Raw genomic sequence first — 12,482 nt, 5'->3', positions numbered from 1 at the left:
CAACTCACTAGGCAACAATGAAAGTGTTACTGACCTAAAAAGGTCCTACTTTGTAGTATCTTGATGTGCTGAATACGAATATGACCATGAAAAGTTTTTATTGGCTCTCGTTTTGAAGATATTTAATATAGTTCTTTCTATGTTTAGTCATGTAAATTTATCCAGTAGGACTGTAAATAAGCCTAGAATGATGTAATATTGCATCATATTACATAACAAGCCGTTAAGCCCGTTAAAACGGGCTACATCCCTCTGTCTCTCACCTCCCCCTCATTCTCTCTCCCCTCACTCTTCACCACCCCCTACCTCCCTCCCTCTCCTCTCACTCACTCCCTCCCCCCTCTCTCCCTCCCTCTCACTCACACTCAGTCCCACTCACTCTCCCTCAGTCCCACTCCCTCCCCCTCAGTCCCACTCCCTCCCTCCTCTCTCCCTCCCTCTCACTCACACTCAGTCCCTCCCCCTCCCCCTCAGTCCCACTCCCTCCCCCTGAGTCCCACTCCCTCCCCCTCTCCCTCCCTCTGTCCCACTCCCCTCCCTCCCTCCCCCCCCTCTCTCTCCCCCCTCTCACTCAGTCCCCCCTCTCACTCAGTCCCACTCCCTCCCTCTCACTCAGTCCCACTCCCTCCCTCTCACTCAGTCCCTCCCTCTCTCTGTCAGTCCCTCCCTCTCTCTCTCCTCCCTCGCTGCCGCCGCCGCTGCCACCCGCCGCCGCTGCCACCGCCGCTGCCATCCGACGCCGCCGCTGCTGCCACTCAATGCCGCTGCCGCTGTCTCCCGACGCCGCCGCCACTGGACGCCGCCATTTTTTTTCGGCTCAGACAGACGTGCTCGCCCGCACATGCGCGGTAGAGCTGGTCTCTACTGCGCATTTGCGGCACGTCGGTCATCCTTCGTTTATTAGGTAGGATACCATCATGCACACATCATCCAGAGTTTATTACATCATTTTCTGATGCAATGCAGTTCTACTGCCATGCTGCTGCTGAGTAAGCTGACGTCAGCAGTGTACTATATGAAGCCCAGTCAGAAAGGGTGAGCATTTGAAATATTCATGCTGGCTGACTACTGCTGGACACTCCGCAGAGATGCTCCCGAACAGGTGTACAAGAGACAAGCAAAGAAATCTAAGACGTAGTCTATGACTTCATTTTTCAAACGGTATTAATAACCGTAGGTCTCCTACTATTGGCATACAATTCAAGATGTAATTATATTATTGCATATTACAAAAACACTAGAGCCAATTTTGCATTTTCACAGTCACATTCGTGTTTAGCACATGGAAATGTATAAGAATTGACTAATTTCATTTCCGTAACATGACTTTTGTGAAAGTTTGTTGCCCAGCTATTATTCCTCGTTTATTGGTCAAGTCTAATCTCATGCACATGCATTAGATTGCCAGGAAAATTAAAGATTTTCTTTGACTCCTGATTCCTCGCTGGTTAGAGGCAAAAAATGTCTTTTTTCTCCATATGGTTTTTTTTTTTAGGCAATTACTCATGTTTACCACATTAGACACATGTGGCAAGCTGAGTTGCCTGCATTTGTAGATTTTAAAGAGCAAAACCTTCAAATGAGAAAAACCTTTCCTGTGTAAATTTTAAATGCAAAAAAACTTTGTGGAAATGAAACTTTCCCTCATGAATTTTTTTGGGGTTTTTTTTTAATCAGAGAGAGAGAGAGAGAGAGATGGCTGTTAGTCTTTAAATTCCTTTCAGGTGCCAGGATAGATCCACCACTACAATTTGTTTTGCTGAATTCGCAGTAATAAGCAATTCAGTTTTCGATAAATGCTATATATATGAACGTAGCATTAACAATCTCTACTGGGCCTTGCTGATCAAGAAAAAAACATGATCACCAGAAAAAAAAAAAAAAGTTACCTCTCAACAATAATTTTTTTTTTTTTTTAGTATTGAGAATTTGGTGCAGTGAAATCAGACCAGGCTTCTCTGGGACTCCCTTGATTTTCCATTTCTCTAAACTTCTCTGATCTTCCATTTCCTGCTCCTCAAGAACCCTCAAGGCCGGATTTTAAAAGGGCCACACGCGCAAATACCGGCAGTTATGTGCGTGGCCGGGCCCTTTCCGCTTTATCAAGAAGGCCCGGCCACGCGCACAACTGCCGAGATGTGCACAAGTGCCGGGCCCTGAAAAAGGGGCGAGCCGGGGGTGGGGCAGGATGGAGGCTGGCCGGGACGGCGGTCATTAGCCGCTGTTCCGGGGAAGTGCGCACCGGCAGCTGGCCGGCGAGCGCAAGTTGCTTCTGCTCCAACGGAGCAGTAAGTAAAAAAATAAAAAGCATTCTTATAGTTAGGTAGAGGGGTTAGGGGTCGGGGTGGAGAAGGGAAAGGTAAGGAAGGTTAGGCGGGGGGGTTAGGGAACTGGGGGAGGCCTGATTGCGTCGCTGCGTTTAATATTCGAAAATTCAACCCCCAACCCCCCAGCGCGCACCGCCCACACACGCTGATTATAAAATCCGGCGCGCATGTGTGTGTGGCCAATGGATTTTATAACACGCGCACGCCAGCGCGTGCGTGTTATAAAATTGGCGCGTCCATGTGTGCGCGCAAGGAACCGCAGGCACATGGATGCACGCGTGCTTCTTTTAAAATCTACCCCTTAGCTTCCTTCCTCTTCCGCAAAGATCTTCCCAGGCAACAAATTCTTGACCAGGTTTCACATCAGTTAGTCCCAGAATTGTCGTCACTAGAAAGATTTACTAATTAACACCTCGGGAGTGTTTGAAAAATTAGGCATCGTTCTCCAAACGTTAACATGAACAAGGGAACAAACAAGGTTTACATTTCTCCATGTGCATTACATCAACCAATTCCCTCTCGCTCATGACCACTTTTTGCTTGTCAATCCACACCGGCTCTACCTTGTGCAGAGAGACAAGAACAAAACAAAATATTTCAGTTGTTTCATTTCTAGAATAGTACAGCAAAGTACCTTGATCCTCCGTACAATTCTGGCAACATACCGGCCACCAAAACAGCTGTTTGCCAGCTATCCCATTTATCACAGCAGAAAATAAAACATACTCTAAAGCAGGGCTTCCCAAACTGTGGGTCAGGACCCCAAATGGGGGGTCATACATTCTTCAGTTGGGGTCACAAGTGCCTGAAGTGACAGCACTCTTTAGGTGCCAGCAGCAGCAGCAGCAGCAGTAGTGGAAGTCAGCATGGGGCCTGTAAATAAGCACTCACCCATAGGCTGTGCAGTGGCACAGGCCTTGCATGAGTTTCTGTAGCTGCAGGAAGCACTGCGCAAGGAGGGATCAGGGCAGCTGAAGGGCCTGATGTGATCTGCATGCGGCAGCAGCTTGGGACCAGCCATGAAAGAAGGGGGAGGGTTGTATGTATGGCCAGTGGAGATTTTCACTGCTGCCCTCCCCCTCGCCGACCACTGAACCTAACCAAGAGAAAAATGTTGCCCCTGTCATCAGCCTGCTCTCTCTTCCCACTTTTATCATCCAGAGCCCAAAGGAAAATGTTATCACTCATCTGGCCAGTGAGATGTTTGGAAGAGGGGCTTTTTGAAGAAAGGGATGAGAGGCAAGAGAGGGGTTGTTTTTTTTTTGTGTTGGACAAGGTGGGGAGGGATTACTTCTGGAGAGTGAGAGAGAAGGAACGACAGAAGATCAACTGAGGGACGGAAAAAGAATAGAGATGTGAAAAAAGGATTGGTGGGAGGAGATGAAGCTGGAAGAGAGAGAGGATGAGAGGGAGGAGGCAATGGGAGATGGCGTGAGAGGGAGCGGATGACAGAGAATCAACGGAGATGTGAAAAGGACTGGAGGAGGTGAGAAAGAAGGGGTGGGCTGGGGAGTAAGAGATACAGAGATTGAGAGAGGGGAGGAGGTTAGGAGAGGGCATTAGATGGAGTACAGGAAGGATGAGAAGGAGTGATTGATGGAGGGGAACTGCATCACTGCTAATTTGTTTTGGTCATCTCTGGGCAAACTTGGGAACTGGATTTGGCCTGGAGACTCCAGAATTCTGAACGAACTGCCAGGTTTCCGGGCCAACACCCGATAAATCCTGGTGCCCTGCTGCAGAAGGCTGGAAGAAAAAGGGTCTGGAGTGGTGCGGGCTCAAGGAAGGACGAGCATCAGCACCTGTGCCTCAGGAAAATGACGTGAAAAGCGAGAGGAGCAGGAACGGTGCCCTCCCCCGCGGCAAACAAGAAACTGCAGACGCAGGAGGAGGAGCAACAATGTCGGGCCGTGCGCTGAAAATAAAGCAAGGGCAGAGCAGCCCTACACTGCAGGAGGAGGAGGAGGAAGTGGAGCACATGTCCTGTGGCTAATAAGAATCGATGTGAGAAGAGAGAATGAGAGTGCATGTGTGTGTGGAAGAGGGAGAGAATTGAATGAGTGTGTATGTGTGTATGAGTATATGCATTTATGGGCATATGTGGAAAAGGGAGAGGAGTGAGTGTGCATGAATATGTGTGGAAGAGGAAGAGAAGTGAGTTTGTGTGTGTGTGTGTGTGTGGAAAACAGGAGTGCATGTATGTGTGTGGAAGGAGAGAAGTGAATGTGCATATGTGGGTGGACAAGGGAGAGAAATGAATGAGTTTACCCACATACCGGGACAGCAATTTTCAAAAAGCCTTTTTTCAATGTGAAAAGCACTGCTGTAGCCCCAGAAACGACTTTAACCATTGCCCTCTTTATAAACATACGTGCCCTGAAACACATACACAGAGGGGAAATGACAACCCAAACACGAGGGTGACCGTGGACAAATGCTGAGCCAGAGGGAGGACCCAATGAACAACCAAAAATTCTATTCCCCAAGGCCAAAAGATGCCGTCATTATTGCTGGTGGAGGTCAAACCACCTTCCCATTGGATCCCATCATTTTTTTAAAAAAAGGTTTAGACAATGCCTTTCTATTGGACTAACGATACATTTCTGACTAGCTTTCGAGAGCTAGGCTCCCTTTATCAGTCCAAGCATCGGTTCTGAAGGGAGCGACAGTCTGAAGCCTAGAGTCAATTTTATTTTATTTAAAAGTTTTTTATATACCGCACATAAGGGCACTTACGTGTCCATCTAGGCGGTCAGTCAAGGACTGAATGGACTCTATAGGGAGGACAGGGGATCTCTAAAACAGCTCAAGGGTGGGGGGTGGGGATAGAGAGAATTCGGTTTCACTTACGTGACTGCATATTGTGCAAATGACAGATACTCCACCAAAACATCAAGGCCTTTATTTTCTTCATTCAAAAACTCCCTGACCCATCTGCCAAGAAACAAAATCATAGGACAAATTAAATTCCCCGTTGTAATTTTCTGGGTTAAGAAAAAAGTCATTTTCTTATTCTTCTAAGAACCATAGAAGCATCCATTTTAATAAAACAGAGACATTACACGCGTTCTTTTTCATACCACGCGCAGACAAGTCAAAAACCTGCTTCTGTGTACGGAAAGTAGAGAAACCACAGATTTTCTCAAGAAGGAAAATGGGTTACAAATTAAGGTCTGTGGCTTGAGTTACTTAGTTCTTTGTGGTCTCAAGCAAACTTTTATGCACTGCAGAACAGAAAGAGAACTTGGTAAATGGTGTCTATTTTTCCAGCACCAATGATCTGACAAATTGACGGCCAAGGCAGCCCAGGATGACCAAGTGTTCAACAAACTGGTAACATCACAGCACTACCACCGTGATCAGCACTCCATCCACACCTGGGCTCACGTACTGGCAGACTAAGTTGCCTAATCCACTTGTCCAAATTAAAGCAATTTGCCAAGGCTGAGACCTAAAGAGTGGTAACTGCGCAAGTGCCAGCTCTGTGAATACTTGAGCACCCCCAATATTGTCTCCTGCACTCTTAGGGGTAGATTTTCAAAGATATGCGCTACCCGGCGTGCACACATGGATGCCCGATTTTATAACATGCGTGAGCAGGTGCGCACGCATGTTATAAAACCCCCTACACTAACCTCCCTTCCCCTTCCCCTAACCTACCCGTCCCCTAGCCCTAACCTAGCCCCCACCCCCCAAATCTTTATTTTACCTTTTGCGCCTGCCGGCACCCTGCCAGCATGCAATCCCCCGGCACAGCGGCAAATGGCTGCTGTGCCAGGGGCCTCTAGCCCCGCCTCATCCCTGCCACGCCCCCAAGGCCCTGGGACTTACGCGCGTGACCGGGCCTTTCAAAATTGGCTTGGCGTGCGTAAGGCCATTTACGTGCGTAACCCTTTGAAAATCTACCCCTTAATGATCAGGAGCCAAGAGCTATCCTCTTAAAGGGCTGCAGAGAAGGGCAGGCAGGATTCTCTTGGAAAGTGCTGAATCTCAGGCAGCAGAGAACAGCCCTCCTGCTTCCTGCTCCAGCCCCTTCCCTCTCAGGCATGGAAGAGGTATAAAGCATCTGCAGACTTAAGTCTGCTTTGATCATTCGGGCTAATGTGCTCAAGTCCACTTTTAAAATTAGCAGGTGTGTGCGTAACCGAGTGAGCGTTCACACACGCACATTTATATCTGTGACGTAGCAGGTGTGCATGTGCGAGTATGCGTAGAAATGGTTTCCCCACCCTAACTCCGTCCTCCACAACGCTTCTTTCTCGTGTGTGCATGAAATTGCTGCTGCATGCAATTTTACAGACAGAAGACCCCACTCTCTCCCACTGGGCAATTTTCAAAAGCTCATTTAAGGGGACAAAACCACATTTTGCATTTGTAAAATCTTTTTGAAAATTCTACCCATGGAGTGTAAATTTTGCAACATTGCGGGTAACTCATGTGGCCTCCATGTGCATACGTTGCACCAATTTTCAAAGATAATTTTTTGTGCATAAGTTCTCCTTGAGGATTATAACCTGGGCACATTATACAATACACGCATCTTTATCCCACCTGTATGCATGCTTATGTGCAAACACACGCAATGCACTGAAAGCTACTATTTCAATGCATTGAACGTGTGTACTTTTCCTATCTATTTTAAAAATATTCACGAATATATTTCATGCGTGAAAATAAAGTGGGACTTACTCAAGTAAAATCTGATTTACGGGCCTAAATCAGCATATTTTAAACATGTGCAAGTAACTGAACTTAACCAGCTTACCAATTATTTCACCAGTTTGCCCAGTCCTCCTCCAGGTCATGGAGACATTCCTGGTTCTTCAGTCTCAAACACCCCCCAGTTTATCCAGTCCTCCTCCCCAGGCAATGAACAATCTGATATCAATTATACATACCTGTCCTGGAATGCCTCTAGACCGCCCCCTTTTTTTTTTTTTTTAACACGTGTATATGTGTGCGCAGATCGTAAACTACGCATGGACTTTACATTTTTATAAAATAGCGATTACGCAAGTACAGACTACTTGTGTGCGTTTATGTTCATTTTTATGCGTCTACCTCTTTGAAAATTACCTCCACAGAGCCCAATCTATCTGCGGTACGGCTTAAGTGCATTGCACGGAGATTAATGCCAGTATTTTTCAAATTGCACACAAGAGCTACTTTGAAAGTATATGCGTATGTTTCAGTACATGAGTTTACTCTCAACGCAAGAAAACGCATATTTTCTCTACCCATTTTCCAAACATGTTCGTGCATATTTTATGCATGAAATAAATCTTGACGCTGTTTGACTAAACCCTACTTTTGTACGTAAACGGTTTCTGCACCCCTGCGCCTTCTCTGGGAATGTCACAAGTGCTTCCAGGCGTACTTTTAAGGGCACAACCCCCCCCCCCCCCCCCCCGGGCATATTTTGTAAAAGCCATTTACACCCATAAGACTGCATCTTAAAGCGTGCTGCCGACGCTTCTGAAAACCAGGCCCATAAAGAGGTAGCTGTAAATCCGACGTGTGACTCGGCGAATCGACGTATATATTTTGCGGGTGCTCTGCTTGGCGTTTTGCTGTTTCGTGCTCTTTTCTTTCCACTTTTAGCTCTACATTTCTGTATTAGATCTCTCTTTCCTGAAGGACGTGCATGTGTGAAATGTGCTTTGAAGGACTGGCTGGCAGCCCTCTATTTCCTATGGGTTTACTGTATTTTCCGAGTCAAGATGTTCTTGATAGATTTGTCTAAATGCTCGTAAATAAATAAAAACAAACATTTAAAAAAAAAAAATGTTAACAGATACTGAAAATGCTCTCCCTGATCCTATGAGATGCTAATCTGATACAGCTCTGCAGGCCAGAAGCATTTGGCTGCCCTTCACGTGCCTCCGGGCCCCCTTCCGTCACAGCACCCATTAATCCACAGTGCAACGTGTAATTTACAGAGAGATCCGCTACAGCCATTCCAAGCAATTAAAGCAACAGTGCCTTTTTCTTGCTCAGCATTTGGTGACCTCAAATCCAACCAATGCTTCCGCTCCCTTTTACTCAAAGCTAGCAGTGAAACGCTTTTAAGAATTTATTTTTTTTTAAGTATCCAAATATGGCAGCTTCTCACATTGTTGAAATTTGTAATAACCTCTCTTCCTCCTCACTGAGTAAAGAACGAGGAAGAGGAGGAGGAGGAGGAGGAGGAGGAAAGAGGTCCGGGAGTCGTGGCGATGCACGGGGGCAGACATGGAGAATGAAGCAGGCTAACCCAAAACCTTAGCGGGAGGGATATGGGAAAGGCACTCTCAGCAGTCGAGTCACTAATTTCAGAGCTTGCCACCGCTTCCATTTTGGTGAGAGGTCAATTTAGTAACCTCGCGAGTAAGTTACTCCAGTTTTCAAACTGCAGTTCGGTGCTGGCGCCCGCTTTGAAAATCAGCCCGCCAAACCTGCCCGCATGCACTTGTGCCTGGAGATATTCTGAGCGAGCTCTAGAGGGAGCTGGCCAGCGTGTGGCGTCCGGATCAGAGGAAAGGGTGCAAAAAAAAAACCAAAACAAAAACCCAGCGTGAGCGAGGACGTGTAGCCGAGTCTGGAGGAGCAGAATGTCAGAATCTCCTGGAAGCACGTAACAGAGGAAGAATGCCAGGCTTCTCGTCAAACTGCGAGCTCCCGGGAGGACTAGGAGACTCCCATTCATGAGGGTTTCCTGGCAGGAGGAACTGTAAATAGCAAAGGGAATCCTCCTACAGAGGAAACGGAGGGAAATGGACTCCCACAGCGAACTCTCAGCAAGAGGAAGGCCTTTGTGGTAAAGAGGAGAGGGATCCAAAAACATCAAGGCTGCTTTCCAATGCCTTGCAAGGCGCCATCCGTGGGCTGTGCTCCTCTGTACCATCCTCCTAACCACACACTTCTGCTGGCCCTGAGACCTGAAGCTGGCTCCTGGATGAGGGATGTGGAAGTGCCACCTCCAGACCACCTGTGGCTCAGGCAGACCCCGATATTATAGGTGTAGGAAGAAACGTAAGGGGGGGGAACTGTGAATTTTAAAGCTCAGGTGCTCAGTACAAATAAAGGAAAACTCTGTACAACTCATTCGTGCTTGTGCAAGGAGCATGTAAATAATCTCCTGTGTAACTTACGTGGGACCAGCGTTAGAACCACAGCTTTGGGGCTCTCTGTAATCATTCCAAGGTTTGATCAGTAGCTAAGCCCCAGACAGGACTGGTCAGCCTTACCCAACTTCAACACCAAGATGAGCACGGATGTAAAGAACCCTAAAACCTCTTCAAGTCATTCCCTCTCCTCCCCAACCACACGGTTACAGCTACAACACACATGGATCCAAAGAAAGGGAAAACCTTTACAGCCTGGTTTTAACTTTATAAATGAGTAATGTTCTTGGGTCTAAATACTCAAGATTCAGAGCACATGCTGGACAGGAATTACAGGCCAGGTCACACAACAGCAGCAATATTCCTTCCCAGCGGACAATGATCAACGTCGAAACAAGGCTTGAGAATCTATCACTTAACCTTTTCTTCCTAAGCATAAGACAAACCCTTTCCTGAAGCTTTAAGGGTCATCTGTGGTCAAATTCTTTATCTTTCAACCTGCTGTTTCCAACAGGAAATGGAAACTGCGTGCATCATAACAGGCAAAAGAAATTCATCTCCCCAGGGAACTATGGAAGATGACCTTGAAGGCATCTCTCTGCTAGCAAAGTTACTTGTACTTGTATTTATTGGTGACACGAGTCTCAACAGTATCCAGGAGATCCCTACTGAATCTTCCGGGAGTTAGCACACTGCTGCGGCTGCCTTTAGCGTGAATATCATGGCAGAGCCTCAGAACGTACGCATGCAAGTAGCTTCTACTCCGTTATTTTGTATTTTATAAAAGTCAAAAATACACGTGCATAAAAAAAGAATGATCTGGGAGCATTATGGGACGCATGTATGTTGCTATTTTAAAAGGCACCTAATGCACATAAGTTTGTCAGCTTACTGGTGTATTTTTTACACCTGCTAATTATGTGGTGTAAGTTATATTAAATGTGTTTATTGTGTAGTACTGACTGGGTTTGAAGAACTAGAAGGGTCTCGAACTGGAGAAGGACCGGGCAAACAGCTGGACTAATTGGTAAACTGACTGATTTCATTTACACGTGCATGTTTTAAAATTGGCCAACTTGCGCTAGTAAATTCTACTTTTCTTTTGCAAGCACATTATAAGTGTATATAATTATAAAATAGGCAGGGAATGTGCGCGCACTGAATGCATCGATATACGTCCTTTCAACGCATTGCATGTATTTGCAGGTAAGCCTATATTCATGCGCGTTGCAGGGTGGAGATACACAGTTTATAAATCAAACTTATATCGTACACGCGGCCATATACACACACACACACACACACATGCCATCACTCCCATTTGTTTGAAAGTTATCCTCTAAGGCTGCAAAGGCTGGTACAGAATTTTGGCCTGGCTTATCAAGCACCTTTCCCCGAGGCTCAAACTTTGATAACTGAAGCTCCTCTGTGAACAGATCAACCATCTTACACACCAAATGCTTTCATTTCTGAATAGCAGTCAGGGCTAATCGAAAGCTAATCATTTTGTGACAGTGGTCATAAACAAATCTGGAGCACTCCTGCAGCTGCCCAGTTAGACACAGACATTTGTCTACCATCTGCTTTGGTGCCACTGGAAGTCTTTGCCCAGGATAAGATAGCAGAGGTGCAGCAACTCAAAGCAGGTGTAAGGCGCGGTGCATGCGGAGAACTCCATCCTCCAAAAGTGTTTCTAGTCCTTTAGGTTCCTGAATGCTAACCATGACAAAATAAAGACGCTGATGCTTGCCAGTTGTAAAATAATTTTAAATAACTTCTTAACAGGGAACAAGCAGCTCTCTCACTTTCTTGCATCTTTCTTGTGCATTAATATTTGTTCCCTGAAACCATATTCCACAGACTTGAAAGTGCAAAATCTTAACACCCCTGAACGAACCTGGAAGCAGCTTTTTCTGTAGCTGGGGCACATATTCAGAATTATCCCACTTCGCCACCCCAGGCTTATGGGGTTTTTACATTTCTTTTTAAATAATATCTTTTCCTCCCTCCAGCATTCCCCCCCCGGCACAGTATTTACTGTGTTTGTTAGATTCAGATTTTGCCACACCCACCCACCCCCCCCCCCACAAGGCATGCTCCAGGAGATTTACATCATCAATTATAAAATACAAGTAATACAACCAATCATCAACTCAAAACTTTTTTTTTCCTTCCAAATAAATTCTTACCCAATGTGATTTGTTCTCAGAGAAATTTCCAGTTCTCGTAAAACCTGTGTGGATTCTTGGACCCGTCGTCTGAATTTCTGTATTAAAAAAAAAAAAAAGAAAAGAAGGCCTTTCTTAACACAGTACCAGATGATTTCTCAATAGTTTCATCAACTCTTTAAATGAATTAAGCAGCATTAAAGCAGAGTTGCTTACCTGTAACAGGTGTTCTCCTAGGACAGCAGGTTGTTGGTCCTCACACATGGGTGACATCATCAGATGCAGCCCGGCATGGAAAACTTCTGTCAAAGTTTCTAGAACTTTGACTGGCACACTGAGCATGCCCAGCATGCCACTGTCCACGCGGGGTCCCTCTTCAGTCTCATAACATAAAATTCCCAAAAAATAACACAAACACCGAAGAAACCCAACTCCATGGGGTGGTGGGCGGGTTTCGTGAGGACTAACATTTATCCAGCCAGTAGTGAGCGACAAAAGTATGGAGAGAACTCCAGGTCACAGCCTTGCAGATCTCCCCCACGGACACCGCACGTAAGTGGGCAACCAATGCTGCCATAGCAGTTACATTTATTAAAATGTCTTAATCTTTCAACACAATGAAGACCTGAGCGATGAACAAAAATGCATAATCAATTTAGCAAAAACAGAACTTAGGATGCCTGCGCAGAACCACCTTATGAAAAAAGTTTGTATAAGGTGAGTACAACACTAGAGCTTGAAGTTAGCTGACCCTGCATACAGAGGTGACTGCAATCAGGAAGATAACCTTCCAGGATAGATACTTCAGGTCACAACACTGCAGGGGCTCAAATGGAGCTCTCATCAAGTGGGCCAAGACCACATTGAGGTCCCATAATACCACC

At 46.1% G+C, this 12,482-nt stretch overlaps 1 protein-coding gene across 4 annotated transcripts in view; it reads right to left on the bottom strand.

The window, feature by feature from the left end:
- Nucleotides 1-12,482, bottom strand: part of FMNL2 (formin like 2) — a 425,422-nt gene that overhangs the window by 151,023 nt on the left and 261,917 nt on the right. For all 4 annotated transcript variants that reach the window (XM_029605500.1, XM_029605502.1, XM_029605499.1 and 1 more), the window contains exons 4-5: nucleotides 11,620-11,696; nucleotides 5,178-5,261 (exon numbers count right to left, since the gene is read on the bottom strand). In XM_029605500.1, coding sequence (XP_029461360.1) covers nucleotides 5,178-5,261; nucleotides 11,620-11,696 — 161 coding nt within the window. The remainder of the gene's footprint in view (nucleotides 1-5,177; nucleotides 5,262-11,619; nucleotides 11,697-12,482) is intronic.

This window comes from Rhinatrema bivittatum, chromosome 6, assembly GCF_901001135.1.
Source record: "Rhinatrema bivittatum chromosome 6, aRhiBiv1.1, whole genome shotgun sequence".
In the NCBI taxonomy this organism is placed as follows: Eukaryota; Metazoa; Chordata; class Amphibia; order Gymnophiona; family Rhinatrematidae; genus Rhinatrema; species Rhinatrema bivittatum.
The sequence above is the reverse complement of the archived record's forward strand: the minus strand, read 5'-3'. Positions and strand labels throughout refer to the sequence as shown.